The sequence below is a fragment of the Trachurus japonicus genome, chromosome 7 (genome assembly GCF_045865225.1).
Source record: "Trachurus japonicus isolate A0001 chromosome 7, Traja_1.0".
Taxonomy (NCBI): domain Eukaryota; kingdom Metazoa; phylum Chordata; class Actinopteri; order Carangiformes; family Carangidae; genus Trachurus; species Trachurus japonicus.
This window is the reverse complement of record NC_140913.1, coordinates 12180649-12207337: the sequence shown is the minus strand read 5'-3', so window position 1 is coordinate 12207337 and position 26689 is coordinate 12180649. Positions and strand designations below refer to the sequence as shown.

Below are 26689 nucleotides of genomic sequence, written 5' to 3'. Positions count from 1 at the left end.
GAGTTGACATTCACACAGGTTGTTCACATACCATAATAATATCAATCACTCCTGGAGCCACTGATGTTGATGTCTGGTCGACCAAACATCTCCAGGCTTCAATCCATTACACACATTATTCTCCACTGTTTACCCTTACCCTCCTCTTTTCTTCCACTGCCTCTGTTTTCTCAAACACTCACACCTCCAGACAGCTGTGACAATAGCGTCTTCTCCATCACTTCTTCTATTATTTCCACTGTCAAATCCCTGTAATGTGTTTTTTCCCTCTGTCTTTCATGGACATTATTCCTATGCTATTCATTTCCTTTCTTCTCACCGCCACTGAATTCTGTCTTCTTAATGGAGCTCCCTTGGCTAAATAGACTCGGGCTTCTGACATGATTGAGTAAAAAGGAATGGATGGGCAGAGCAGAGAGAATAGCTGATACAGCCATCTTAGCTGGGGATGTATTAATTGAAAGGTTCATAGGAAGCGCGGGTGGCGGGCACATCAAAGAGCAGCAACTAATTAGGACCCCTCTTCGCCCTTCACTTTTATTTATTCCATTCTAATGTCTTACCTCTTTTATTTATTTATCTTGTCTCTGTATGGGGCCTGAGCAGAATACGAATTGGCTACTCCTTGCGCTTCCCTTTCATTGTGTCCTGCTGAGCTGGCTTACAGTACAGATCCAGGTGGCCAGCTGCCAGCGTCTCAGCTCTCATTATTTCTCTCTCTCTCACTCTCTCTCTGGTCTGTTCTGGAGTCAGCCGACTTCTCCGTTTCAGGTGGGCATCGAATGGCCCACGATAATGTCAGTGGCCATTAACCAGCGCATTAGCCCCATCGCAACATGTTAAGTTTAACTCGGACTGCGGCTCACGATCGATAAGCTACAACAGCAAATTCAAGCGAAAGGATTAGGGTCGGAGCTCTCGCTGTTTCAGAATGGAGACAGAGCGAGTCCTTAACAAGTTGTGATGTTTGTGGAGGATGTGGCCTCTGGAACTCTGCACAAAGCTCCAGCTCCACTGTTGTAGCCACAGTTAATAGAGTGAAGCTTCTCCTCTCCCACTGTATCGACCACTGAAAGCTGTCACAGCCCATTTCTGATGACCCATATCAAAGAAGAGGCCAGAGCTCCGTGCGCCCCTGCCCCCTCCCCCCTGCACCGCGACCCGCTCCATAATCTCCTTTAGAAGATGGGTTATGCTAAGTGGCACTTCCATCACTACGACATCGATTTCACCATTAGAGGTGGCGCATCAATACGCCGAGTTGAATAAGCCCTGAAAGTAGACAGGAAGAGGAAGAAGCACCTTGATTACCTGGTGCTTTTTGAATCTCTCAGCCGTGCTGGGAGCTTTTAGTTGGACCGCGTTTCCCTTTTTGAATAACAAATTTGTTTCAGATGAACTTTCTGCCAGCCCCCAGGGTGTCTCTCTCTCTTTCTCTCTCTCCCTCTCTCTCTGTCTGACATTCTCTCCATCTTTCGTTCCTGACTGCTTTCATTCCCAGCCTTCACATACATTCACCTAATCTCCCTCGGGAGTTGTACTGTAGGGGAAATTTACAACTTCAAAAGCAGGATCCTCCCTCTTTCTCTGCCTGCACTCTGCAACAGCCCCCGATTTGTTGTTCATAAATGAAACTCCAAAGAGTCCTGCTGGATAGGTTTTTTTTTTTTTTTTTTCCTCCCTCTTGTACAGTATCTCTTTTAAACCTCGGATTTCTTGCCTTGCGCTGCAGATTGCACAGCAGGTCAAGAATGACAACGGTTTTGTGAAAGCACAAATCCTGGGACTTTGTTTGCAGCCTGTTTTTACCAGGAACATGAGGTCGTCTTGAGCATCTCTCTCACTTCAGCTGCGAGAAGTGCACTCTTGAAACAAATAAAAGGCCATCCAGGGTCACAGTTAAAGATTTGCAGGGACAAGTTTCTTTAAAGTCTCAGGAGATAATTAGATTTTACAGAACACTTTGCAATTAGTTGCCGTCTCATATCAGGATGCAGGCACCCATAAAAGCTTGCCACCGATTCTGTCAGCGCACTTGGAGGCCAGAGTTAATAATTCCCTCCCCTTTTTTGTCTCTTATTTAATTGAAATGAAAAGGATGCCTCGCTGGTGGTGCAGAGATGTTGTGTCTAATTTATTTAGTGAATCTCTTGCCCTCACTATGGTAGGTCATTATCTTGTTCTACCAGTAGCGCCTTTTAGTTCCCTCTCCCTGCAGCCAGCGTGAGGGAAATGTAAATTATCTTAACTTTGTGATGCTCCTGATGTATAAGTGTTGGCTTAACTTAAAGAGAAAACGAAACTAGGACACCGTTTCCATTTAATGCGCTGATAAAGAGGCATCTCTCCAGTGTGTTTGTGATGTTTTATTAATGATGCCGTGCATTTCCGTGCAGACTGTGGATCAGGAGGGTCGGGCTCAGGCGTGGAGAGCTGCGAGCAGGACCGCTGTCGCACATTTGGAGGCTCGTGGGACGAGGACGCAGAGGAGGACCGCTGCGTCTGCGACTTCACCTGCCAGAGTGTACTTCACAACCCGGTGCGTCTGTCTTCAAAACCCACCCTCCACTGCACAACAACCACCTCACTGTTTAGTCTTTAAGATGCAGCTGATGCTCAACTTTGTGTCTGAGTAAGAGACACATACGGCGCCTGCTTTATTCTTTCATCCAACAGCTGTAGCTACATAGTTCATCAGGGATAAATGCAAATCAGCTTATGTTCAGGTGACACACACCTGTACGTTTACAGTCACAATGCAAACACAAGCTGCGAGTTTACTAAAATGTACGAATATAAATTTATCCAGATGTAGCCCACAGATAACTCACTGACTCCATGACAGTATTATAATTATCATTTTAAAGCCTGCTGAGAACCCCGGTGGGTTTGTTTGTTTTACACTATCAAAGCTTATTTTTTATCTTAAGACTCATAATGTTCTAACAAAATTGTTGTATCATTTACATACAGATACATTTATACCAAAAAAAATCCAAACTTTCTAGTACCATCAAATGTATTCTTAATTAAAACTGTCTTTCCATTAGTAATAGTTTCCTTGATTGTCATAGAGATGGATTAGTGATTTTAGTAGCAGGTTCAATAATTAGATCAAGTCATCACATGATGAGGAAGACCAGTAAATGTAGTTGAAAGTGGCAGTACTGTAAGTGTACCTTGACTTCAAATGTTTTTTAACTACTTCATGTCCAAGTCAAGGCAGAACTAATACGTCACACCAGTTTCACAGGGGAAACTCAACTCCCTGATTCTTTTCCAGGTTTGTGGCTCTGACGGCAAAAACTACAGCAACGAGTGCGAGCTGAAGAAGGCCAGATGTGAGAAACAAGAGCACTTGTTGATTCAGAATCAGGGACCCTGTGCAGGTCGGTACATCACACCGCTCAGAGTTAATGCCGTTGCGATGCCCAGAAGCACCCTCACCCAAGACTCATTGTCATTGACATCCCATTTCTCCACTCATTCCATCCATTGATGGGGTAGTAATAGTCTGTAGCTGGAACATAATTCTGTCAGCACAGCTGTTGTCTCTGCAGTGTGACCACTGTAGCCATAAGCTAATGAAGGGAAGGAGGTGGTGGTTGAATGTTACGCTTGTTGTTTGTGTAATTTCCTCAGGGAAAGTAGATTCAACAGACTTGTTTATGTGCAGAAACTGACCGCTCCTCTGAGGCGCACTTATCCTCCTCACCGCCTCATGTAACGTGAATGTAAAACCAGCCTGAATCATTAGTTTCATCAGTTATTCCCTCTGTTACCACTATGTGCCTTTGATCACTTTTTTATGCCTGTTGGGATGCATGTAACTGAGGAATGTGAAGATTTAACATGAAGTGTGTTTTCATGCAACCACATACACAACATATATTTCTGTGCATGCATTCTGTGCATGTGAACAGCTCCCAGCTTTGGGGCTAATTGGTTGTTTGGGTGTTGAAATCTGAACCAATCACATTTCACTTTCTTGCACACGTGAATGGTTTAAAAACAACAATCTCTGTGCTGACATATTTCATTCTGACATATTTCCTCAGGTGTTTTGAATGTTTATTATCAACAATATTAATGTCATTTCCACAACCACACGTAGACTCAGCTGATAGAGATAATGATTCATTTTCTCTTCCTGGGAATTTCTGACAGTTTAAACCATTAAACTTGGGCTCACAAGCCTCCTTCTTAACCCTCGGGATATCACTTTACCCCGCTTACTTACTTTAATATAAAATCCCCTCTATCTACATGTAAATGAATGGCATTTATCAGCCAGAATAGTTGTCAGATCGCTGGTTAAGTAGCAAAGGTTAGTTCTTCCTCTCCACGGCTGTGTTAAATAAAGGGCTTTTGCTCCGATGCTAGCTCAGGCCCGGAGAGTAGAGCAAAAGGCACTTAAGGGATTTTGTGTGATCATTCCAGCCTGTTTGATTCCCTGTGGGTCGAAAAGAGAGGAGGATGGAGAGAGTTGAAGAGAGAGTGAGACTGAGGGAGCTGCCAGTGTTTTCACACACATCCCTGCAGATTCTTCTCTTTCCTAAGCTGGCCTCCTTGGGCACTGACTGTCACGGTTCTCTACCATCCATGGATAATCAATCCTTTTTTGAAGAGCCCTCTATGGGTACGAGAGCTCTGGGCTCTCATCTCCTATTGGCTAATGGAGAAAAAAATTCAGATCTTGGTGGAATTTCACTGCCCTCCACATTAGCCATGTAAGGAGAAACTTCATATGACCTCAACTCCAGAAACTTATCAAAACATGCTACCTTTCACTAGCAGAGCATGAATGAAAGTAAAAAAGAAAGAGGTTCAGATTTTGAAAAACTTTAAGATGTTTGCATGTGGTGCCAATAGTGTCATCTGCCATATGCTGATGTGTAAAGTTTAGAACTCCAAACCGTCCTCCATAGCTGCCTGCAAACTCAAATCTGGGTCAGAGATTTCTGTAAAATCCCAAAAAACTCTTATTGGTTTACTAGACAAGCAAACATATGTAGATGTATCCTCACAGGAATAGAAAGGATAAACTACCCTCGCTGCAACAGAGGAGGGGCAGCAGCAGCAGCAGCAGCAGCAGGCCTTGTGAATGTGTGGGTAATATTACACGTCACAGTGAGCCGCATTGTGCCGGACAATGGCCACTGAAGAGGAAAAACCCTTGAAGGGGAGAAGAACATATGAAATTAAAAGTTCTCCTCGTCCTAATAGGCTCAGTACAGATAGCTGAATGGAGGGCTGGAAAGTGGCAAGTTAAATGAAGTGTGTCCAAAGCCCATCTCTGTAGTGGGAAAGCACTGGAAAAAAGAGTGAGCCGAGTCATCACCATTAGGCTGAGGCTCATATCCACACCAGTAACACTGTGATTTATAGCCCCTGTATCTCCAGCCTCCAAACTCCAAATGAGCAACACAAGAAAAAGAGATCGGGAGGGGAATAGAGAGAGGCGGAGGGAAAGAAATGGGAGGGAAAGGTTTCTGCTCTCTATCTCTGAAACTTTCCTTTGCACTCCAAAGCCATGGAGAGAATTTGAACACTGATTTTCTTTTTTCTTTTTTTTTTTGCCTCAGTCATTAAACAAACCTCCCCTTTTTCTTCCTACTCTATGTTGTTTTGTTGTTCTCTTCCAATTTCTGGAGAAGCGACAGGTTTTGGGAACACATTTGTTTTTATTTTGTTGAATGTAGTGTCGTATTAGAACTGTCACACTAGTATGAAGGCTGGTGCCTCCGTAGACAAAGGAACTCTCCACACACACTGCACAAACAGAAACTGCTTGGCACATTCCTTCACATTATGCAGCAGGCTTTTACTTTCTTTCTTTTTTTTATTTTTTTTTATTCTGGAAGGTTGTAGAGCGGCAGCACAATTCTGTAATATTAGACAAGAACAAATGAAGAGAACATGCCTCCTAGTAGGTGGTAAATGTCAGCTCCCGCACATTCACCAGCAATGCCATTGTTTGTTTTCACTGGAGGTAATAGCATCATTTCCCCCTGATTTTGAGCTATTGTGGAGAAAGTAGAAAATAGAATTGTTATCTTGAAGCCGGCTGCCAGCCTCTCCACCTCTGCCCCTCGAGCCAATCTCATTGTTGGCAAAAAGTTACATGTTGCTCCGAGATTGTGTTGTCTAAATCCCACTCAAATGTTGGTGTTCTTCTTTCTCCCCTTGTGCCACGTCCCCCTCCCTCTCTTCTTTTTTTTTTTTTTGTTGCTACCTCATCAGTGATTTCAGCCACATCTCTGCCTGAGCCGACAGCACCTCAGCACTGCAGTCTCTCTGTGTACGGCTGCTGCTCCGACAACACGACAGCCGCCTTAGGAGTCGGCCTGGCTGGATGTCCCAGTAAGTCCACTGCAGCTTCCCACTGTGACCCGCTCGCCTCTGATGTGTCCTGAGCTTGTTGTGTGTGTGTGTGTGCAGTGTGCTGTATGTAGATACTATCGGGCTGTTTCAGCATACGGCGGCTGATTGTCCTTGACAGCAGTTACACTTCCACAGTTGCAGAGCTGAAAATGTTTCATCTTAATCCAAGGAATAATTATGATAATGTTGCACTGTATCAACAGAAAAATCTCTTCATCTGATGATCTTGACGAATGATAGCACACAGATGGAGGAGAAAATGCTGCATCAAGCTGTTAGCTAGGGGGATACAGTATGGATGGTGAAAACACAGACTGAGAAAGAGGGATAGAGTGAGATTTGGTAAAAAGGGAACTCACCTAAGCATACTTTATCCGACAGGGCCAACATTTGAGCCCAGTTTAAACCTCCAATATCTCTCGTAGTATGCTGTATTCAGCTGTTGTAAGTTACATAACATTTGGTCTGTCAGAGAAAGAAAGGCACAAACTGGAAGAAGTTAATAGTGATATACAGTATTGCTCTCTTCTCCTCAGGTACCTGTCAGTGTAACGTCTACGGCTCCTACAAGGGGACATGTGACCCGACCACCGGTCAGTGCTCCTGTAAGCCTGGCGTCGGGGGACAGAAGTGTGATCGCTGCGAGCCGGGCTTCTGGAACTTCCGTGGCATCGTGACGGAGAACATGAGCGGCTGCACACGTAAGAAGTCATGTCTTTAGTGGTCGGGGTTGAGTGAGCAGAGAGATTTGGCCTCCTTTCTGTTATATGATTAAAACAGCAGGTGCAGGAATCATTTGTTGAAGGTTTAGTTCACCCAGATTACAAAGGAAAAACATGATCTTCTGACTTGTGTTAAAAAGCTCTTTCTCTAGGTGTTTACTCATGTAGGCATCAAAGTTGCAATCATAAGAGAATGCATGAACAGTGGAAAAAGGGAGAGAACCCCAACAATGTCCCTTTTGCGCTTGAGGTGTCATTGAAACTACATTCTAACAACAGTCTCAAATAAGCCAAAGTAAATGCAGTGGAGCAGTCAGAGAGACTGGCTCTGAAAATTTCCTATTGTTAAAGTTGAATTTTTAACCACACTGGTAATTTAACAAAACAAATTTCCATTCACCACATTGTAGTGAAAAGAATACAAACACATTGTGATGAAATTGCATCAGGGATAAGTGAGAAAAATAATAATAATATAATATAATAGTTCATATAAGAGTGGAGTAAAACTTTTTTCATCCCCGCAGGGAAATTCAGATGTCAGGGAGCTCATAACAACAGCCACACTTCCAGATTCATCCAAATGAGCACAACCTTATAATAATATAATGTAAAACATTATATATTTTTTAAATAAATATAATATATAAATATATAATATAAAATAGCTTATACATTTCTCAAGAAAACAACCTCATTTGGAAATAAAAAATTCTTGTTAAAATCAGACAGTACCTTTAAGCCATTACTGTAACTGTGACCAAGGCCCTAAAATGTTGAACACCTACTGTACCAGCTAAACCAGGATGTGGTGGTGGTTTTTTTGTGTCCTTCAGTCATGTCAAACTGTACTGAACCAACTGTATTCATTTGTATTCAAGTGGCGAAGCGGGGTCAGGGCCCCTTGTTTGTCTTGGTGTAATGCAATATGGTGACCAGCTCGTACCCTGCCGCTGAGGTATCACAGGACATATGCTTCCAAAGCTACAGAGCATTTTCAGTCAACAGCAGGAGGTCTGCAGGTGCCTCACCCGTGGCCTGACCTTAACAAGGTTTACCCACAGCAAGCAGACAGCACGCTGCACACCAATACCAGGTTCAGCAGGAGAGGAGGAGAAAAAAAAACACACATCATTGATTCCAGGAACATGATGGGGTTGATGTCCTTCCCTAAGGTTGTTTTCTCGAGTTTGTCTTATGCACTCCCACTCCTCCCTCAATGGCCCCTGAGGCTGGATGAACTGTTGGCAACCCCTTGACAACAAGATAGTTGGTATAGCGGGATCAAGGGCTAAGGTCGCCTCAAACTCACTATGTTTGCATAAACTCAACTATTTAAATCCCTCTCTGTCTCGCTGTGCTGAATTGATACTTATCTCTAATCAATCTGTCTCTTTCTGTTTTGTTTTGTTTGTTTTTTCCGCTACCTTTCTGCGAGGCAGCGTGTAACTGCGACGCCACGGGCTCGGTCCGGGACGACTGCGAGCAGATGTCGGGTCTGTGCTCCTGCAAGACGGGAGTGAAGGGCATGAAGTGCAACGTGTGTCCAGATGGAAGCAAGATGGGCATGAACGGCTGTGACAAAGGTAATAAGAGAGAGGACGGAGGCGAGCGGCGGAGCGTCCATAAACCACACAAACACATGCACGCATTCTCCTCTTCTTCTCTCCATCATTCTAAAGTGTTTTCCTGTCACTTGTCTGATCCATGGATCAGCCCCGCAGCAGCCGGTCCTTTCTCTGTCTGCTCTCCACATCCATCTGCTTTATTGGAAGGAGGAGAGCTACAGGGCAGTTAATCGATAGTGATTAGGAAAATACTTCAGTGTACATATGTGTATGACGTATCGCTCCACCGGCGTTTTTTTTCCTGTGCATCATTCTGCACCATTCACTTGAATGTGTATGTTTATACTCCTGCATAAGGACTATTGATTACACTAAGATTAATAATAGAAACAGCTCCAGCGGTTGCACAAGCTGAAAAGAAAGGAAAGTTTAGCTCCCGCTGCGGGGGCCTGCAGCTCCTTGATTAAGATGCACCATCAGATATCGACTGGAAGTCAAACGCTTAATGAAGCCAGCAGTCCCGGCACAGTGGTGGGGCACTTTGCCACACACCCTGCCAGATGAAAAGACAAGATACTGAGAGGTGGTATAGCACATGAAAGCAGGAGCCAAGGGGTGGAGGGGCCACTGCAAGTCCCTGTGATGTTGCCACAATGCAAAGACCCCACACTCACAGTTGGCCAGAGGATGGTGGTGGGCTCCCCGGCAGCCGCAGCAGCTCCTGCTGTGGAAACTTCCAAAGCTTCAAACGCTCCTTTGGATAGCTTCAGGAGAGCACTGTGGAAAAAATACCCTGAATGGTTATGTACCTTTACATGACTGAAACATACTCTCTGTGCTGCAGCTTCAGAAAAACATTCTGGTCTGTGAAACTAGGAATAAGTCACACTGTATGAGATACAGCTATTTAGACTATTTTACGGGCACATTACCTCTGCGCTGTGCTGCTTGTGAGAGTCTGACAACCTCTTCTGGTTTTGAACTGTAACCACCGTGCTGCATGCTAACACTATGCTGTAGACTGGATTTGTAACAGCAGCTGGCTGACACAAAGAGAGGCTCTTGCCATCCATCAGGCAGAAATGCATTTGTCCAAATCAAAATCATCTCTATGACGTCATACAGAAAAATGCGTACGCTTTGAAGCAACATGAGCCACACAATTAATATACCGCGTGTATTAATGTGGTGAGGACTCCGAAACAATTATTTTTCTTTGATTACATTCATATTTCATCATGCTTTACACATTTTGAGAAAGTAATTTAATGGCTGTTTAACAGGCAGAACCCTTGCTTACTTAATAAAAGTAGGCAAGAGTTCTGTAACTGTGAAACATTAAATATGCATGCAAATTTAACTTTTAATTTAATTCCACATTTCCACTGCTACAATCAGAACTCATAAAGCAGCTCTTCGACAAACTGCACGAGTGTGGAGCCGCGCAGAAAGTGTAACAACAACACAAACTCTCTGTCGTTCCACAGGTCCTGAGGCTCCGACTTCATGTGAGGAGTTGGTGTGCAGCTTTGGAGCCACTTGCATCGAGGTGAACGGCCAAGCCCACTGCGAGTGCCCCCCGCCCGACTGTGACGAGAAAAACAAGACCAAGGTGGGAACCGTCCGCGTTTCAGAAAATAAAGCCGTTTGATCCAAAAGGTTATAAATAGAAAGACGGCGATGCCTCAGTGGCCGGCAGGGAGCTAACATCTCCTTTCCCCTCTCGCTCCATCTCTGTCACCGTGGAGCAGGTGTGCGGCTCAGACGGGGTGACTTATGCCGACCAGTGCCAGCTGAGGACCATCGCCTGCAGGCAAGACAAGGACATCACGGTGCAAAACTTCGGACAGTGCACAGGTGAGCCCCGTCGACTCCTCCATGCGTCAAACGTCGCACGGATGGCCGACTGTTGTCAGAGCCCCGATCAGAAGATAATGAGCGGTGTCATGGGCTTCCTGCTGTCTCTTTCCCCCCCTCCTCTCCCCTCCCCGGTCCATCTCTCCGTCTCTGTCTCAGAGTAAAACCACAGCGGCCTCAGTGTGCACTTTTCTCAAGTTTTGCATCTAAAAGAAACTACCTGCATATAACCGTCGTTTTTAACAGTACTTCTTATTTGAGATTAAGCAAATCCAAAGTATTTAATATCAAAGGACACAAGATCAAAGTCGCACATTCGCTTTTCAGGCTCTCTCCTGAGAATTTAGCTTTTTATATTGTTTCTAAAACTGCAGTTCCATGATTGTCTAAGAAATAAGACGTATTAGGCTCATTTCTCTGAGTACAGTAAAAATAAGCCCCGTCTTCTATTCGTGGACTTGTCAGGTGAGAGCAAAATCATGTTCGACACTGGGGAAACGTTAGAATAAGAAAGTGTGAGATACTGTGGCGTCTAAATCCACGGGTTGCACGGTTTGACTGGAGTCTGAGCCCTGCAGTTCCACAAGATAGCGATGACACTTCCTCCTTGCTTCCTCGCCCCTCTGTCGGGATTTGGCTCCATCTTCCAACCCACCCCCCCTCCATCCCTGTTGGGAAATGCGTCATTGCCTTTGCAGCTTTATTCTGGCAGGAACATGACGCCGTTTGAGTACGGTGGTGGATCTAGAGTAGTATGTTACAGGGAGTAAAAGGTGCAGATTTTTTTGCCCCTTTGGTCCAGAGGGTGATGGATGTTGTTTGGATCGGTATAATTGGTGTTAGGACATGAGCCAAGGCCGTGGCTTTCATGTACAGTGAAGTTGTTGCGCCGGGTGCCAGCTTGCGTCACAACAGGGTTCTAGAGACGCCGCCGGCAAACGCGGTGTGGAAGGGAGGTGGCAGCTGTGTGGGTCTGGCCATTCGCCACGACCAGGTGTTGGCTCATGTGGCATTTTGGGGTGTAAAAATGTTCATTCACCTCATCACTCAACTGGGCACAGATCAAGTGACCAAATATTGTGTCGCAGGCAAAGTCCTTTCCATCCATCTCCCTTGGGTGCTCTTTGTCAAACCCCAACTAGGTCATATCCATAGGAGGCAAGAAGACTGTTGGCATGGTCTTTGTTGATCTGCGTTGCAGGTACACAGATAAAAAAAAAAATACAAATAGACTCAGCAAGAGATCAACAAGGCTTTGATAAGTCCCTGAACATCTGGTAATTACAAATTCAGTGCCGTGGGTTACCAGCAAAAGGAGCCAAAATCCAGTCTGGTTTCACATTCCTCTGTTGCCTGGCAATGGAATTGTGGGTTGTGTGTAATCCCTCGCCCTAGCATTGCTGCGCAGAGAAGGCGAGAAGACGCCTCTCAGCGGACTCTTTCTCTATCGAACCCTCAGGGGGAGGAAGAGACAGGCACAAGCACTCGGGCTCACCGACAGCCACAGAGGATTTTTTAATTTCTTTTCCCGGACGCGGTCGCACCGCGGGTAGCTGCTCTGCCACTGCTGTCGGCTCCGGGGTTAGATCTCGAGCTCATTTCACGTGTGGCTGGGTGCGAATTAGCATTTGCTCTGCCTCCACCCCTCACCACGCTGCAGCCCTGCCCGCCCTCCCTCCCGCTGCTTACATGCAGTTCTTCCAGACGCCCGGGCCTCAGCGCTGTGGCATGCTAATGCTCACCAAGCTGCTATGTGGTTTGACAAGAGAGCACTGCCAAGGGCTTATATAAATGAGTGAATATTGATCTTTTTTAACATCATTGATCTGCCGCAACTTTTTATTATGCCGTAGAGTGTGACTGCTGCTGCACAGTCTGCCACTAATGGGCAGACTGGGAAAAGAAAATCACAATCCTGCAGAAAAAGCTCCTTCAGATTTTTCTGCTGGTGACGGAGAACTTGCAGCTAACTGTGATGTTACCCGGCTGCCTCTGAAGTCTCACAGCTAAGCAGCACAGCCACACGCAGAGTATACAGAGGAGTTTTTCTGGCTTCTTTGCTGTTTTTCTTTTCTGCAAACAACATATGAGAAATGAAAAAACAACATAATGCAAGAGCTACTGTACCAGGCACCAGAGGGAGGGCATTTGGGCCAATGAACAAATTCTAGCACCAGGGGAAAATGGCCACCAAGTTGGCACTGACCCTCCTCTCCCATATGGTGTTATCACCTGTAGGTTTGCAGCAAATTGGCAACGAGTGCCAGCATATGGCATCGGCAGTCCTCTCCGCCTGCGTGTTAGTCAGGGTTCCGTTGCCTTCACAATTTTTCCTCCATGTCCTGCAAATTTCTCTCATTATTCAATCCCTCATTCTGTTTACCTCTCTGTATGCCACCACCGCTTCTTTTGTTAACCAGTTTTTGTTTTTTTTGCCGTGATTTAATCCCTTTTCTTTAGGCAGTTTGTCCCTATCATTTTGTTCTTCTTGTCTTTCTCCCTTGGTCTCCTGTATCCAGATTCCTCCTCCCTCTCGCTGAGCGCGGCTGACACCACAAACAATCTTAATAAGCACCTTTCAGCCGTAACTACACGGCTGAGACAAGCCAAGATGACAATGATTTTTTTTCCCCCCACTCTGACATGACTGTCCATTGCTCCACTGAGAGAGAAAAAAGCAGAAACACAAGCAAATGGACTGTTAAACCTGATTAAGAGAAGCATCAGCTGAGCAGACTGTGCTGCTGCTGCTTCTTTGCTCTTTCCGACATGCGTGCTTTTCTTCCCTTATCCCATGTCACAGGAGCTCTCGGCTCCAGATATGCGCACACATTAGGCACTTCCCAGGGAGAGGGGCCGTCTGACGCTAAGCTTGGCACCTGACTGACAGGTGTAGCCAAGAGGAAAGGCAATGCATGCCACCATTCATGATGATAGCATCGCTGCGCTATGCTCTCCTCTCCAAATCTCTTTCTCAACAAATATCTGCTGAGCTTTAAGCTTACACCCCTGAATCTCCCTGGCTTTCTGCCGTCTCAATAGGTTTCACATTTCACACCTCGGTGAATAATTGCAGATCAAACAGGCGATTATAGCAGTGTAATTAAGTCCTACACATAATGTTAGGTGAATCCTAATGAGGCACAAATCTATGGTATGGAGTTTTTTTTTCTATTTTAAGTCTTCTTTTCATTTCACCCACATGCTAACACACATCTATACTCGTGGGACATATAAGAAGTAAAAGGGGGAACAACAGCATTGTCACGCCCGTGTGCCTCGGCTAAATCTGAAGGACTCACTTACGTAGCATCATCCTGCCAGCTCACTTCTCCCCCTCAGGAGTTTTTGTCCTATTTATCGTTCTTTTATCGCAGACAGTTTGTCCTTTTGCACCAGAGCTTTTTGCATTGGTAATGATGGTCTCTGCAGAGAGCCTACTCTCTCTCTCTCTCTCTCTATCTCATTTGGAGTGATTTTTTTTTTGCCGTGTGTGCCTGTGTGTGTCTGTTGACAGGAGAGTGTTTGTGGTGGCGGTGATGGATGCTCATGCGCTCTGCGTGCAGCAGCCTGCTGTCTTTGAAGTCAGAGTTAAAGCCGGCTTTTTTTGCCCCATTTCTATCAATCATTCATCACCGGAGGCACTGGCTGTTGGTGATTAAAGCTTTACTACTGGAGGGCAGCATTTGAATATGGATATATAATTCATAGGCAATGGCACCCCGCGCACGCAACACACATACATGGATATTGTACAAACACAGGCCATATGCGCTCACACACATGTACACCAACACGCTGCACATGACGCCTCGACACTCACTGGAGAATTTGAACCGTTGTGTGAGCAACATAACTCATAACTTTAAATCATCTGTTGGCATATCCCATATTCACTCTGTATATGGATGCACTCTCATTACTGATGGTTTGTCAAATGAAAATTCCCCACATCTCATCCATTGCAGGGATTTTAATCATGGATTGCATTTTTCAAATGGGAGCCTGTGTGTCCATGTGTGTGTGTCCGTGTGTGTGTGTGTGTGTGTTTTTAATATGATTTCACCGAACATTGCTGTGCATCGGGGAGAAGGTTAGAAGATTTAAAAAGTCATAATCATCCAGTAAATGCAGAGGTAAAGTTATTATCAGCAGCAGGTCGCAATGATCATTAAGTGGCTTTCTTTTGCTCTATTGGCTCAAGATGTTTTTTATTTCCCAGGTGTGATGTTTGAGATTTTAATGAAGTTAGGCGAAGCAAAATCAAACATTTCCATCTTTGCTCAGTCATTCATCCATTCCTTGCTTCCTGCCCTTCCTTCCCTCCACCAGAAACCATCTCCGAGCCGGCAGAACGACCTACCCCCAACCCCATCACCACCACCGCCGCCTCCATCACCACCGCCGCCCCCTTCCACCCTAACCTCGTGTACGGCATCCCGCCTCCAAGGACGGCAGAGACCACCGAGCGGCCGCCGGCCTCCACCCCTCTTTCCACCCTCAATCACAACCGTGCGCAAACAAACCACCGCCACCCCATCCACACCCAGCCTCAGCCTCCACAGTCAACCGCTGCCGCCGCCGCCATCACCACCACCGCCGCCTCCTCCTCCCGCAGCAGAAGCCCCGCCCCCTCCGCCGCAGTGACCTCTTCCTTTGAGGGCTCGGGCAGCGGGGAGCCGAGCGGGGACGACCAGACCGAAGAAGAGGAGGAGCTGGAAGAGGAAGCGGGCAGCGGCATCCCAACGGAGGCCAGTGGGGCAGAGGAGCCAGTCGGTAAATCGCTGCTCTTTCACTTCATTACCCACAATGCTTTGGGTGTTTGTGGGAGGGTTTTTTTGTTTGGTTTGTTTGTTTGTTTTTAAAGAAGGGGTTGGATAAACTCATATTCTCTTCTTAGCTGACATCATTACACAATCATGCCATCACGGAGAGTTACAGTAAATTCAGCTCAGGCTTGTGTGTTGGTTTGTGTCGTATGAATTGTCAACACATCCTCCTGACTGTAACAGCCGGAGGAGAGAAGTGTCAGAGCCAGGCAGGCAAATCTCTGTAAACACATGCTGTTACTGTCATCTCAACTTGCATAAGATGTATATCTCAATTTCAGACAGAAAAGGATGTATTTGCTTGGTTCACTGTTGGTACATCACCCATGCTCTTTTCTCCCATATCACCAGCGTGCTCGCTCTCAACTGCTCGCAAAACAAACCCAGGCTCTGTAAAATACACTCGCAGCGGGCCAGATGAAACCGCTGGCCCGCATCTGGGGATCTCTGGAGCCTGACTTGACAGGCTGATGTGACTTAGAGGTTGAGGTGTGAGTGCCTAAGTGTGTGTGTGTGTGTGTGTGTGTGTGTGTGCGGAGGCCGCGTACCTTGTCACATGACACTAGTCTCAAATCTATCTCGACATGCCCTCTTGACTGTAACAGCCAGCTGCGGTTTCTGGGCATCCTCTTGGACAACAAGGGGGATGACTGGGACTTTTCAATCACAACTTTATTTTTTATTTTTTCCTGTTATATTCCATCCATCCATCCACTCTGCCTGACAGCTCGCCGTAACAGGACAGGACTGATGGAAAAGCATGGCCCCCATTGTGCTTTTCCTCAGCTCTTCCTCTTCCTCCTCCCCCTATCTCGCCCCTTCTCCCCGAGTCTTAGATTTATTCTCTTGTCAGAGGCTGACCAGAGTGCTCGGTGACGCGAGGAGCATGCCGCTCGTCTGCCAAGGAGAGCCGGTGTCTTGTGGCCTGTGTGTGTAAATATGTGTGTGTGTGTGTGTGTGTGTGTGTGTGTGTGTGTGTATGTGTGTGTGTGTGTGAATTAATGTGTACCCAAGCATGCTGGATGTTTTTTTCTTTAAAGTGTGCATACGTGCCGATGTAGTGTGAGCAGATGAAGAGATTATACGGTGGAGATTTCAACACTGACAACATTACAATTTGCATAAACTATGTGCCCTCGTGACTGTGTGTTTGTGATGTGTGTTCTTGCGTTTCATACACTATGTATGTTAAAGTCTTATCTGTCTTTTGTGTGTGTGTGTGTGTGTGTGTGTGTGTGTGTGTGTGTGTGTGTTGGGGGGATGAAAACCGTAAACTTACTATACTTGTGGGGTGCAACGGCTTTGTCAGATTTCACAAGTTTAAGGATGAGGATGTTCATTTAGTGTTCGGGTTTGAATCAGTTTCGGTTCAGGGTTCGGGTCAAGTATTCAGATGTGATGGTTTAGTTTATGATAAAGAACAAGGGAATGTAATTATGTAAATGATGGGTCACCACTAAGATACTGTAGGTGTACTGGGATGTACTGTATGTGCGTGTGTTGTTCCTCTTACAGCATCTCTCTCTCTCTTGATGTCTCTGATTCTGACCAGTTCTAAGTGAACAGATCAGATGTGTGCACTGTTGAAATGTGCACTAATCTTTAGTAGTCTGTGTGAGTGTGTGTGAGTGTGTGTGTATGTGTGCGAGTGTGTGTGTGTGTGTTTGTGTGTGTTTATTTGACAGCTTTCATGGCTCCCACTGGAGTCATGCAGCGTCCCCTTGGCTGCGTACTGCCCTCTCTCCTCCACCAGCGTTCTCCTCATCAGCTCAGCATCTGTAAATCTACAGACCACACGCCAACAGATGCCCTATAAACCCCCCTCCCCACCCACAAACCCCAACTCCCACTCCCCCCCTCCTCTCGCATCCTTTGACCGTGAGTCCTTGAGCAGGACGTCCCTCGCCTCTGACGTCTTTACAACTTGTTTAGCCGCTAGCTGTTTGCCTCGGCGATTATTTCTAATCTCTGTGCGGCCATAAACTGCACTGCTTCAACCAAGACACCGCCTCCACGGGCACCATCATTAGAGAGGATGGAGGTTTGCTACACAATCTCATTCTTCAGAGAGAGAAAGACCAGCCACTTTTATATGTCCCAAGATAGCCAGATATACAGTGACCGTCACACAAATGACTGTATGTTTTTTTCTCCTGGGAGGACTTCAAGGTAACTGTCAGCCAATCCGCACTCAGCAGTTGAGGACCAAAGAGCCCCCACCCCCTATTTACGATGCCACATGTGTGATGTGACTGGCAACAGTGCCCATTATGTGTTCTCTGTCTGACAAGATGAGTTCCAGGTGTAAAATCAATCCCCATGAAAATGCTATATAATTGCTCCTGACAGATGCCTCAATCAGCCTCCAGTCAGCGGTCAGCAGACTAAGAAAACACGAGCATCTGAGCGAACAAGAGCGAGTTAAAAAGAAACAAAGGAAATCGTGGGTTTTTAAGATGAGGAACAACACCTGTCCTTAGTCGCTGCTTTAAAAAACAGCTTCCCTCTGGCTCTTTGAGATAAAGTGGGTCGAATCAATGCATTTTCTGAAGCTTCATGAATTGTTATGTGCCCCTGTGTATCACCTCCAGGTCCCACAATGGCGAGTACCACTGTGCCCACAGCCGAGGACAGATCATCCTGTGACAACACAGAGTTCGGCTGCTGCCCTGACGGCAAAACACCATCCAGCACTCCAGAGGGCGCCAACTGCCCCTGTAAGTCAGCACCACCCCTCCCGAAACGCTTTGTCTAACCTTCAGATTACCTGGATATAACCTGTTGTTCCAGCTCTATGTCCTGTCCGTCGGTAAAGTGTGATAAGATGCGATAAGAGAGCTGGAGTGCGGACATCATGTCCTCACTAGCTGCTGTTGCACCAGCTTCTCTTAAATCAATGCACTCAGTCACAGGAGCTTAATTCTCTTTCTTCCATTGATCTTTTTGTAAAAGAGAAACATGTTCCTGTGTTTTACCGTCCATCTGCTAAGATGTGGGGAATGGGTATCTGCTGCAGCACCTGCAATTAGCTAGCATTGCTATTTGATTGCTGTGTGATGTTGGCAAAATCAAACAACAAACTTTGTCAGAATTCAAGAAACTTAGATACTTAGATAATAAAATGAATTGCAATCTCATGCCTGTTCTGGGAGGCAGTTAGCTTAGCTTAGCATAAGAGCTGGAGGCAGATGGAAGCCGAGCTTTCCTCGTTCAAAAGTAAAAGAAAGAAAATCTTTACACATCTTAATCTCGCTAATTACCATTTTGTGTTTCTTTGTTTAATCCATGCACAAACAGAAATTTAATAACAAATTTCCATTTTCCAATCTTAATGCTAAGCTAATTACCTCCTAGCTTCAGCACCAATAGTGCATTCATGAGTTGGAATAATCTGATTTGAATCTGAATTAATTCCTGAATAGAAAAAGTCTGCAAAAATACAGAAAAGTACAGAACTTGCTTAGTTACAAAACCACACGATAAGTTTGATGGTGGGAAACCTTTGATTTACCATGAAAATTCAAGCACAGCAGATACATTATTTATCAATAATATGGTATTACTGTAGCTCATATATAGGTGTCATCTACAGAGAGCAACCTAGCCTGTTATCAATGTGTTGTTTAAACACAAAGAGAGAGAGAAAAAAAATACAGCACGCCTTCTTTGTAGCAGCCATGTTGATCCCACATGCCAACTTCAAAGCAAGCAAACACACCAGATTTGGAAGAACAGATTCACAACTCGGGATATGGGAACGTTCTAGGAACATGAAAATGAATCACTAATACCGTACATAATAAGAGCGCTATCAATTTGCTCATTTATTTTTCAGGCAGAAAGCTAATTTTTTGGGGGCTGTAATTTCTGCATGAACTACTCAACGCTCCACTGTCCTCCATCTGCATGTTTGTGCAGGATTTTGCCTCAGACTACAATCACAGATCTGCTGAGGTTATACTGTGTAAAAATACAGTTTCACATATAATATCTACAACATCTGTGTCAAATAGAACAAATCAACATAATATCCTGTTGTGCAGGGTTATGTTGTTGATCTTCTACTCTCCAATAGGTGCTTTTACAAACATTGATGATATTCTAAACTGTGTTTTCTTATTTATAGATCACAATCCCAAAACTTTTTTAGTGGCACTGAACAGTCAAATTAATTTTCTCTCCTCTATCCATTTTTAAAATTGAATTTATGTCTTTAATCACTTGATAAGATGAGAATCAACTCAATATATTTTCACGTTGAACGTCTACTTCGAGAAAAGCGATATTATAAACTGACGCGTCAGATGGTTTGTTACACAGAACCATCTGGAAAGGCTTTGTTGGAAACTGTTTGGAAAAGGGCAGGCGCTTTCAAAAAATACTTGGCAGGTAATTAGATGAACCATCTGTCCATCATATGAAGTAGTTGGAAAGTGGCGACGAGGAAACACAACACAACAACAAACTGTGGTCAGAGGAGCTTTGAAGCAGTTAGCATGTCGCTGTAGACAACTCTTCGAAGCAGTTGCTACCTGTATTTACTTCCTCATATGATGCTGATTGGTCCGAACCACTAGCTCGGTTCCTGACAGGACGGATTCACACTTGCAAGAAATCCAGCTGCCTTGCGAGGTTAGCAGCAATATTGAACCATCTGCCTTAAACAACCAGACGAACAGGTGGTATTTTTTATCTGCTGCAGTGCTTTCATGATTCACCTCCTCATATGTAAATGATCGTATTGCCAAGCGGAAAGAAGATAGAAAATAAACACAGAGTGAAACATTCAGTCTGACCTAAGTAATCCACATTTATGAATTTGACTATACATTACAGTCTGACTCTGCTATTAGTCATACCCCGCCTGATCCCCACTTCTCCACTTCAGCTGAAATAAGTTTGGTTTGATACAAGACTCAACATCATATTTTAGGGCCCCTGTACTATGAATAACCATCTGTGTGTCTGTTCCTGCTTTCTCTATCTTCCTTCACCTTCTCTCCTCTTCTTTTAATCTCCCACCTCTTCTTTAACTCAGCCCTTCTCTTTATCAGTCAGTGTTCGGTATCTCCCTCTTGAGCTATATCTCAAGTCTTTTCTCTCCCTCAGCCCAGTCTTGCATCAGTTCATTTCTCTGTGGAGTCGAGCGGGGAGAGAGTCGAGAGACTACCAGAGGCCAACAAGCGCTGGTGTACCAATCAGTGCCTTCTGCCAGACTCGGTTCAAAAAGATAAAAGGGCTTCTTTCTCCCCTTTGCTTCTCTATCTCTCTCTCCCTCCATCCCTCGGTTGAAATCTGCTCTCTGTTTGTCCCAGTTGTGTTAGTCTGACTGGTTGTGAAAGTGGGGGTTTCTATCTGGCTCCCATGGGGGCTACAGGTCATGACTTGAAAGAGCTGAGGCTACAAAACAGTGTGCAGAGTTACATTTTCTGGCATGAACCCACCAGGTCCCACTGCCACACAATCCATAAGGATGTGAGGCCACCTAGGACCATTCACAGCAAAACCCCCCCACCCCCCACCATCGACCTCCTTCTCAGAATTTATAGAGGTGATGCGTGGAACGTGTCAAGGCTAGATTTCATGTCATTCAGCCTCAAATCCAAGACAACAGAAGTAACAAATCCACTAAAGCCCATAAATATTTATCTCAGCCAACAATGACGGCACATCAGCGATCGATACTTCATTCAGCTCAAGTGTTACCAATAAAAGCAGGCAGCACCATAGGCAGATCAATACGCCGGATCTTTTTTCTCCTGAGAAAGGCTTAGCCCATTCTCCGCTCATTACAAGTGAAATGACACGTCCCCCGTGCTTGAATATCCACCGGCCGCCATCTCATTCTTCCCGCTTCCAGCTTATTGACACAAGGCCGACTGTCGCAATAATTGTTCGCTGTTCTCATTTTATCTAGACGTCAAATGGTGAAATGATTCGAGGTTGATTTTAGTCCAAACACTAGCAGAGATCTACAAAGCCATATTTTATGTACCACTCCACACTCCACACTGGATGTCAGACCTTGGTTCATTCACAAAGTGTAAAATATGTATGCAATCACTTGGAAGTAATGGTGATGGAGAGAGTTGTGGGTTTATTTGCATGGATGCTATGATAGCTTCCTCTGAGATCTCTGTAGCCAGTGTAGCTTAATGTGTGGTTGAAAAAATGACATAAGGTCCTCCATATGTTACATTTAAACAGAGCCACACGATTCATACAACATCAAAGATAATGGGCAGCCGATGCCCATGTGAGAGTTAATGGCACGCTAAGCTCCGGCTACTGTAAACTCTTCCATATGCCAAGGGAAGTCTAACAAATCCATTATATTTTACAGTTCACTAGAACCTGATAGTCAAATAGCTCCGTCCCTCCTTTTATCTCTCTCTTTCTCTCTGTTTTTACGTCCGTCACGGCAGTGGGCCGGAAAATCACCCTCTCTGATGTTTGTCTTCTTTGCAGATTAAAAGTCAGATCTCTCACTGTCCCCTCTCTTTTCTTTCTTCCCCCTTTATCTAATCGGGCCAAACCCTGCCCATTTGCCTCTATTTTATGGCCGCCGTCACATCTGAATCGATGTGTGCAGCCCGTGAAAGTACTGTAAAGACGAGTAGGGGGGGGGGACGGAGACGGAGAGAACGCGAGCCGGGGCGGGGGCGTGTGTCTGCAGTGACTGCTGTCCTTTTCATGCAATTTTAACCAGGCTGTGTCAGTCACCGGTCTGGTGGCATTAAGGAGACAATTACGGCTATCTTTCACGATAATCATACAAGTGCTCTTCCCATTCTCCCTGGTGTTGCTCAGGCAGGGGCAGCCATGATTGATTTGGGCAATTTGTTCTGCTGATTACGAGCGGCGTGAAAACCCGGCATCAGTGCCTCGCACGCTCCCCCTGTTCTTCACCTCACACACATGCACGCGCACGCGCACACACACACACGTGCACACACAAATCCCCTCACTTCCAGCTTTATTTCAAGCCCTCTCCTCTCTGGCAGCGGTACGGAGAGACTGTATAAAGAGTTGATAGATGTTGGACAACATAACCCCCAAGGTCGTGCTGGGAGGCTTTCTCTTTGCTGAAGGAGGCACTTTTGAGAGTGGCTGTGGGCTGTTTCTTCTTTAGTGTGTGTGTGTGTGTTGTTTTTTCCCTTATGTATTGTGTGTCTGTCTAACTTGTTGTCTTTTTACCCAGCCCTCCATGCCTCGGCCAGCTTTTGGGACACGTCTCGGTCTGGTAAAACTGGCCCATTTTTCCACTTTTCCTTTCTCTTCCGTCTTTGGTTCCTTCCTTTCTTCCTTCTCTCACATCTCACAGTCCATCTCTTCCACCACCACGACCTCCACCGCTTCACCTACAATAAAGGCCAAAACTCCAGCCCCTTTTAAACCCCCCCCCCACCACCACCACCACCCCACCACCCCCACAAATAATCAGCAACACACTCACTAACCTCCCCTCGTCCAACGCACACAAACACACAATCCATCACTAACCCAGAACTGGCACTATACCCAGAATGAGCAGTGTGTGAAGGCAGCGGGAAGCAAGTGATAGAAGAAGGTTTGACCTGTTGGCTTTTCAGTATCACATGCTCTTCCCTCCCCCTCCTCTCTCTTTAGCCACCATGAAGTTCAGCGGATTCCTGCACCTGGACCAGGTGGAGGGTCAGGAGATTTTCTACACCCCGGAAATGGAGGACCCCAAGTCCGAGTTGTTTGGAGAGACGGCCCGCAGCATAGAGAGTGCTGTAAGTATTTGTATAATATTTCCAGGCTTCATCTGCTGTAACACAATATCCTGCCCAAAAGTGTGATGCTGTGTATCTTATAGCTTTAATATTTTCTCATATGTTTTGCTGCTACAGCTTCATTTGGTCTGTGTGACCAGTAAAAGTAGCTTGTGGTGGCTACTGGAAGTTCATATATACTAGATATGAATAATTGAATCAGGTCAAAGACTTTCTGCCTCCTGTCCAGTACAGTAGTTATTTTTTTTATCCTTTATTTTGAGGCAGCAGTGAAAACACAGCATAAATGAAACAAAGATACCTAACACCCCTCTGCTCTCCACTGTTTTTTTATTTTTATTTAACAACCTTGTACAGTTTTGGAGAGGTGATGTGTGCATTTAAGAACAATGGAAACCAGCCTAAGCCTCCTTTAGCTCCTTGTTTTGGCAGTTGGTACTGTAGTTACTGCTCTGATTGACACCATTTCCAAACCAGATAAATGGAAAATGATGATGATTAGGGGTTACAGTAAACGTGTGTCTTCTGAATGTGTAATCAGGAAATAACAAGGTACAGTGGCCATTATTCAGGAAAAACCTTGGCCTACATAGTCTGGCTGCAAAAGGAGCATTGTGCTCTCCTAAGACTGAGGCAGAAACACCACTGAAATAATATTAAAAGGCATCATAAGACACAAAACTCTTCAACAAGAGCCAGAGTTATCGGATTCCTCCAGCTCCTTCAGGCAAGTTTCATTGCAGATTTTTACACACTTGACACTCCTGAAGCTGCTGAGTAATATTCTGCCACACTGGACCGGAGTGATTTCTCTGGTCAGACATCTGATAGAAAAATAACAGCGTAAAAAAAGATGCTGGATACAGTCAGGGAGGGTCATACATCATATCAGAGGGAGACAATGCAGCCCAGCTAATATTTGATTTTTAATAAAAGGGGAATATTGGCAATCTGTTACATCAGGTGATCCCTAGAAAGGACTGTAGTGATTGAAGACCAGCTTTTGACCCAGGCAGGTAGAGCAGAAGAAAATAATATTCTTCACAGGATCGTGGTCCATCAATACGGTTGCAATAATTATTTCTCTTTTATTTCTTTTTCATGATTCAATATTGATCACAAGAACAGCAGAGTAAGAATTCCTCACATATGTTGCTAATTAATTTACAATGTGCAAAGACTTTGGCAGTTTTTGTTTTATTTAACGCACTGTAAGCGTCAAGCTTTAGTGTGAATTAGTGTAGACATTACATGAGGCTTCCAGAAGTTTAATAAGAGAAGTGAAGAGAACTTGAAAAAAAAATGAAAAAAACTCTGCAAACTAATTTGCAGATTGCTTGCCAAACACTCCACAGTATTGGAAAGCAGCATCTCATCTGAGATTAATTAAGATGTTTCAGTTATTTGAAAAATCAAGTCCTCATTCTGAATATGAGCCTCATAAATCTGGATGGTCACAAAGCCAGTTGCTGTTAGAGAGGCCGGCCCAGAGCCTGTACAGTAATCACTGTGAGTCCCGGGCGTTTCACCCCCGTCACATCTCCCCACTGTCCGTTTTCTCTGAGCTCAGACCTTTGAACAAATGTCTCTGTTGTCAAGCCAGGGCCTTGCTCCTCTGATGAAATGTGGGCTGGTGTATGTGTGTGTCTGTGTACACACAGTACACATCTACCAGCTGTTGAATCGGTGTCACTAACCCCCACTGGGACCTAATCTGCTACCTCACAGCAGTTTGTGCACACTTGTGTGTGTGTGCGCGAGCTTGTTAGTGCTCTTAGCCTGTGTGTCTCTGAAGCCTGGTGTGCCACTTGACAGCAACCACCCCCTCTTCATCTTCCAGCACACACACACACACACACACACACGTTACATAGACACGCAAGACATCGACACACAGAGAACGTTCACAGATATATATCGCACGCACACACCAAGCTGCAGCACATTTCTCTTGCAGTGCAGCAACCTCCTACAATTAGTGAATAAATGAGGATATGTGAGAGAAAGAGGAGGAGAGGAAAGAGAGATCAGGAGGTTTCTAAGTCAGCGTGTCCACAGAGGAGTTTGTCCACTACCATTTCCATCCCTAAGCTAGCTTTGGAGGATTTTATATTTGACCTGTCTACTCTGCTGTCACACTTCAGCCCACAAATTAAAGGCATTCAGTACATGGAGGGAATAATCTTTAACACCAGATCCTCCGGCTGGACTGCGCGCTCTGAGTCATCGGTGTCACTGACAGAATCAGCAGCTTTTTTTTTTTTTTTTTTTGCATCGGACTTCATCCCCAAAACACGATGGATGGGATGTTCGGGCTAAACGTTATTTGTAATTTCCACCACAAAGCAAAAAAAAAAAAAGAGTTCCATCTGAATGTGTCTCTTTAACAATTCTGTTTGGAGACCGGCTTTAGAAACATGCAGATGGGGAGTGTGGCCGCACACTCAGTGGGAACAATGAGACCTAAGAGGATGCTCCAGTAAAGTGGGTTACCAAGGCCCTGTGATTTTTAACCAGCAGCAGAGATGAGGGCGAAGCGGAAGATTTTTCCTTTTGTTTCTGTCGTTGACTGAGTGTGTGTGTGAGCGTGATTAATCTGCCGGGGATGAGGGGGACAGTGAGTGTGTGTAACTCGTGTAAGTTCTAGCATAAAAACTGTCCAATTTTCAGATAAAATATTGGCCCAGATTTTGTTTGGCTGAAGGCAACAGTCTAAGTGCTGTAATGTCATTATTGCCCTAAAGGTACATTTTAGTCAAACCTCCTCTCAGAGCTCCTCTGGCTACTTACAACATGCACACAGCAGGGGCATCCGAAGCAAAAGCAATCACGAGCACATGTCAGGGTAGCACGACATTTATCTTACACCCCCCCCTCGAAAACTTGTTCCTGTAATTAATGCCACGGCTGCAGCTAAATGTCAATTTGTGCACCCACACCCAATAGGTTTCTTCTCCGCACCCCAATTTGAGAGGCAGTCTTTCTTCCTCAGAGACGGAGTACAGTCCTCCAGTATTGGACTCGCTGCTATGATAGCATGGAGCTCATTACCAGCCTCATTTATCATCTCTTCTTTCTTGTCTGTTCTCTCCTCCCACTCCCTCACCCTCTCTCTCTCTCTTCTTCAGCTCAATGAGTTGTTCAGGAAGTCGGAGGTACACAAAGACTTTATGAGCGTTCGAGTCCGTAACCTGGCACCCAGCAACTCCATCCTGGCCTTTGTGGAAGCTCACTTCAAGCCAGGTAAGAGTTAGAGATCTCTGAAGGGAGCAGAGCATTAAACAAAAAGTCTGCATAAACATAAATTAGCCAGCAGAGAAATATACTGTATGTGGCTGGAATCAGTTATGTTTTGTGCCCCTTTGTCTCTGTAATGAGCAAAATTACTCACCAGAATTAAATGGAACTGGGATAAAAGTTAGGCCACTGGCCAAGGAAGACCTAATTAGATTTCCAGTGCAGAACAAGCCATTGTGTTGCCATGTTAAAGCACTTTACATTCTAACTCTTGGACTGTAAGGAAAGGGGATTCCTGAGTCCAGCACAGATCAGATTGTGTGGAGATCAATTTT

At 45.2% G+C, this 26689-nt stretch overlaps 1 protein-coding gene across 3 annotated transcripts in view; it reads left to right on the top strand.

The window, feature by feature from the left end:
- Positions 1 to 26689, top strand: part of agrn (agrin) — a 253022-nt gene that overhangs the window by 195206 nt on the left and 31127 nt on the right. For all 3 annotated transcript variants that reach the window (XM_085781255.1, XM_085781254.1, XM_085781257.1), the window contains 11 exons: positions 2397 to 2539; positions 3284 to 3389; positions 6244 to 6363; positions 6921 to 7085; positions 8549 to 8692; positions 10162 to 10286; positions 10426 to 10531; positions 14864 to 15307; positions 17952 to 18077; positions 22990 to 23117; positions 26246 to 26360. In XM_085781255.1, coding sequence (XP_085637381.1) covers positions 2397 to 2539; positions 3284 to 3389; positions 6244 to 6363; positions 6921 to 7085; positions 8549 to 8692; positions 10162 to 10286; positions 10426 to 10531; positions 14864 to 15307; positions 17952 to 18077; positions 22990 to 23117; positions 26246 to 26360 — 1722 coding nt within the window. The remainder of the gene's footprint in view (positions 1 to 2396; positions 2540 to 3283; positions 3390 to 6243; positions 6364 to 6920; positions 7086 to 8548; positions 8693 to 10161; positions 10287 to 10425; positions 10532 to 14863; positions 15308 to 17951; positions 18078 to 22989; positions 23118 to 26245; positions 26361 to 26689) is intronic.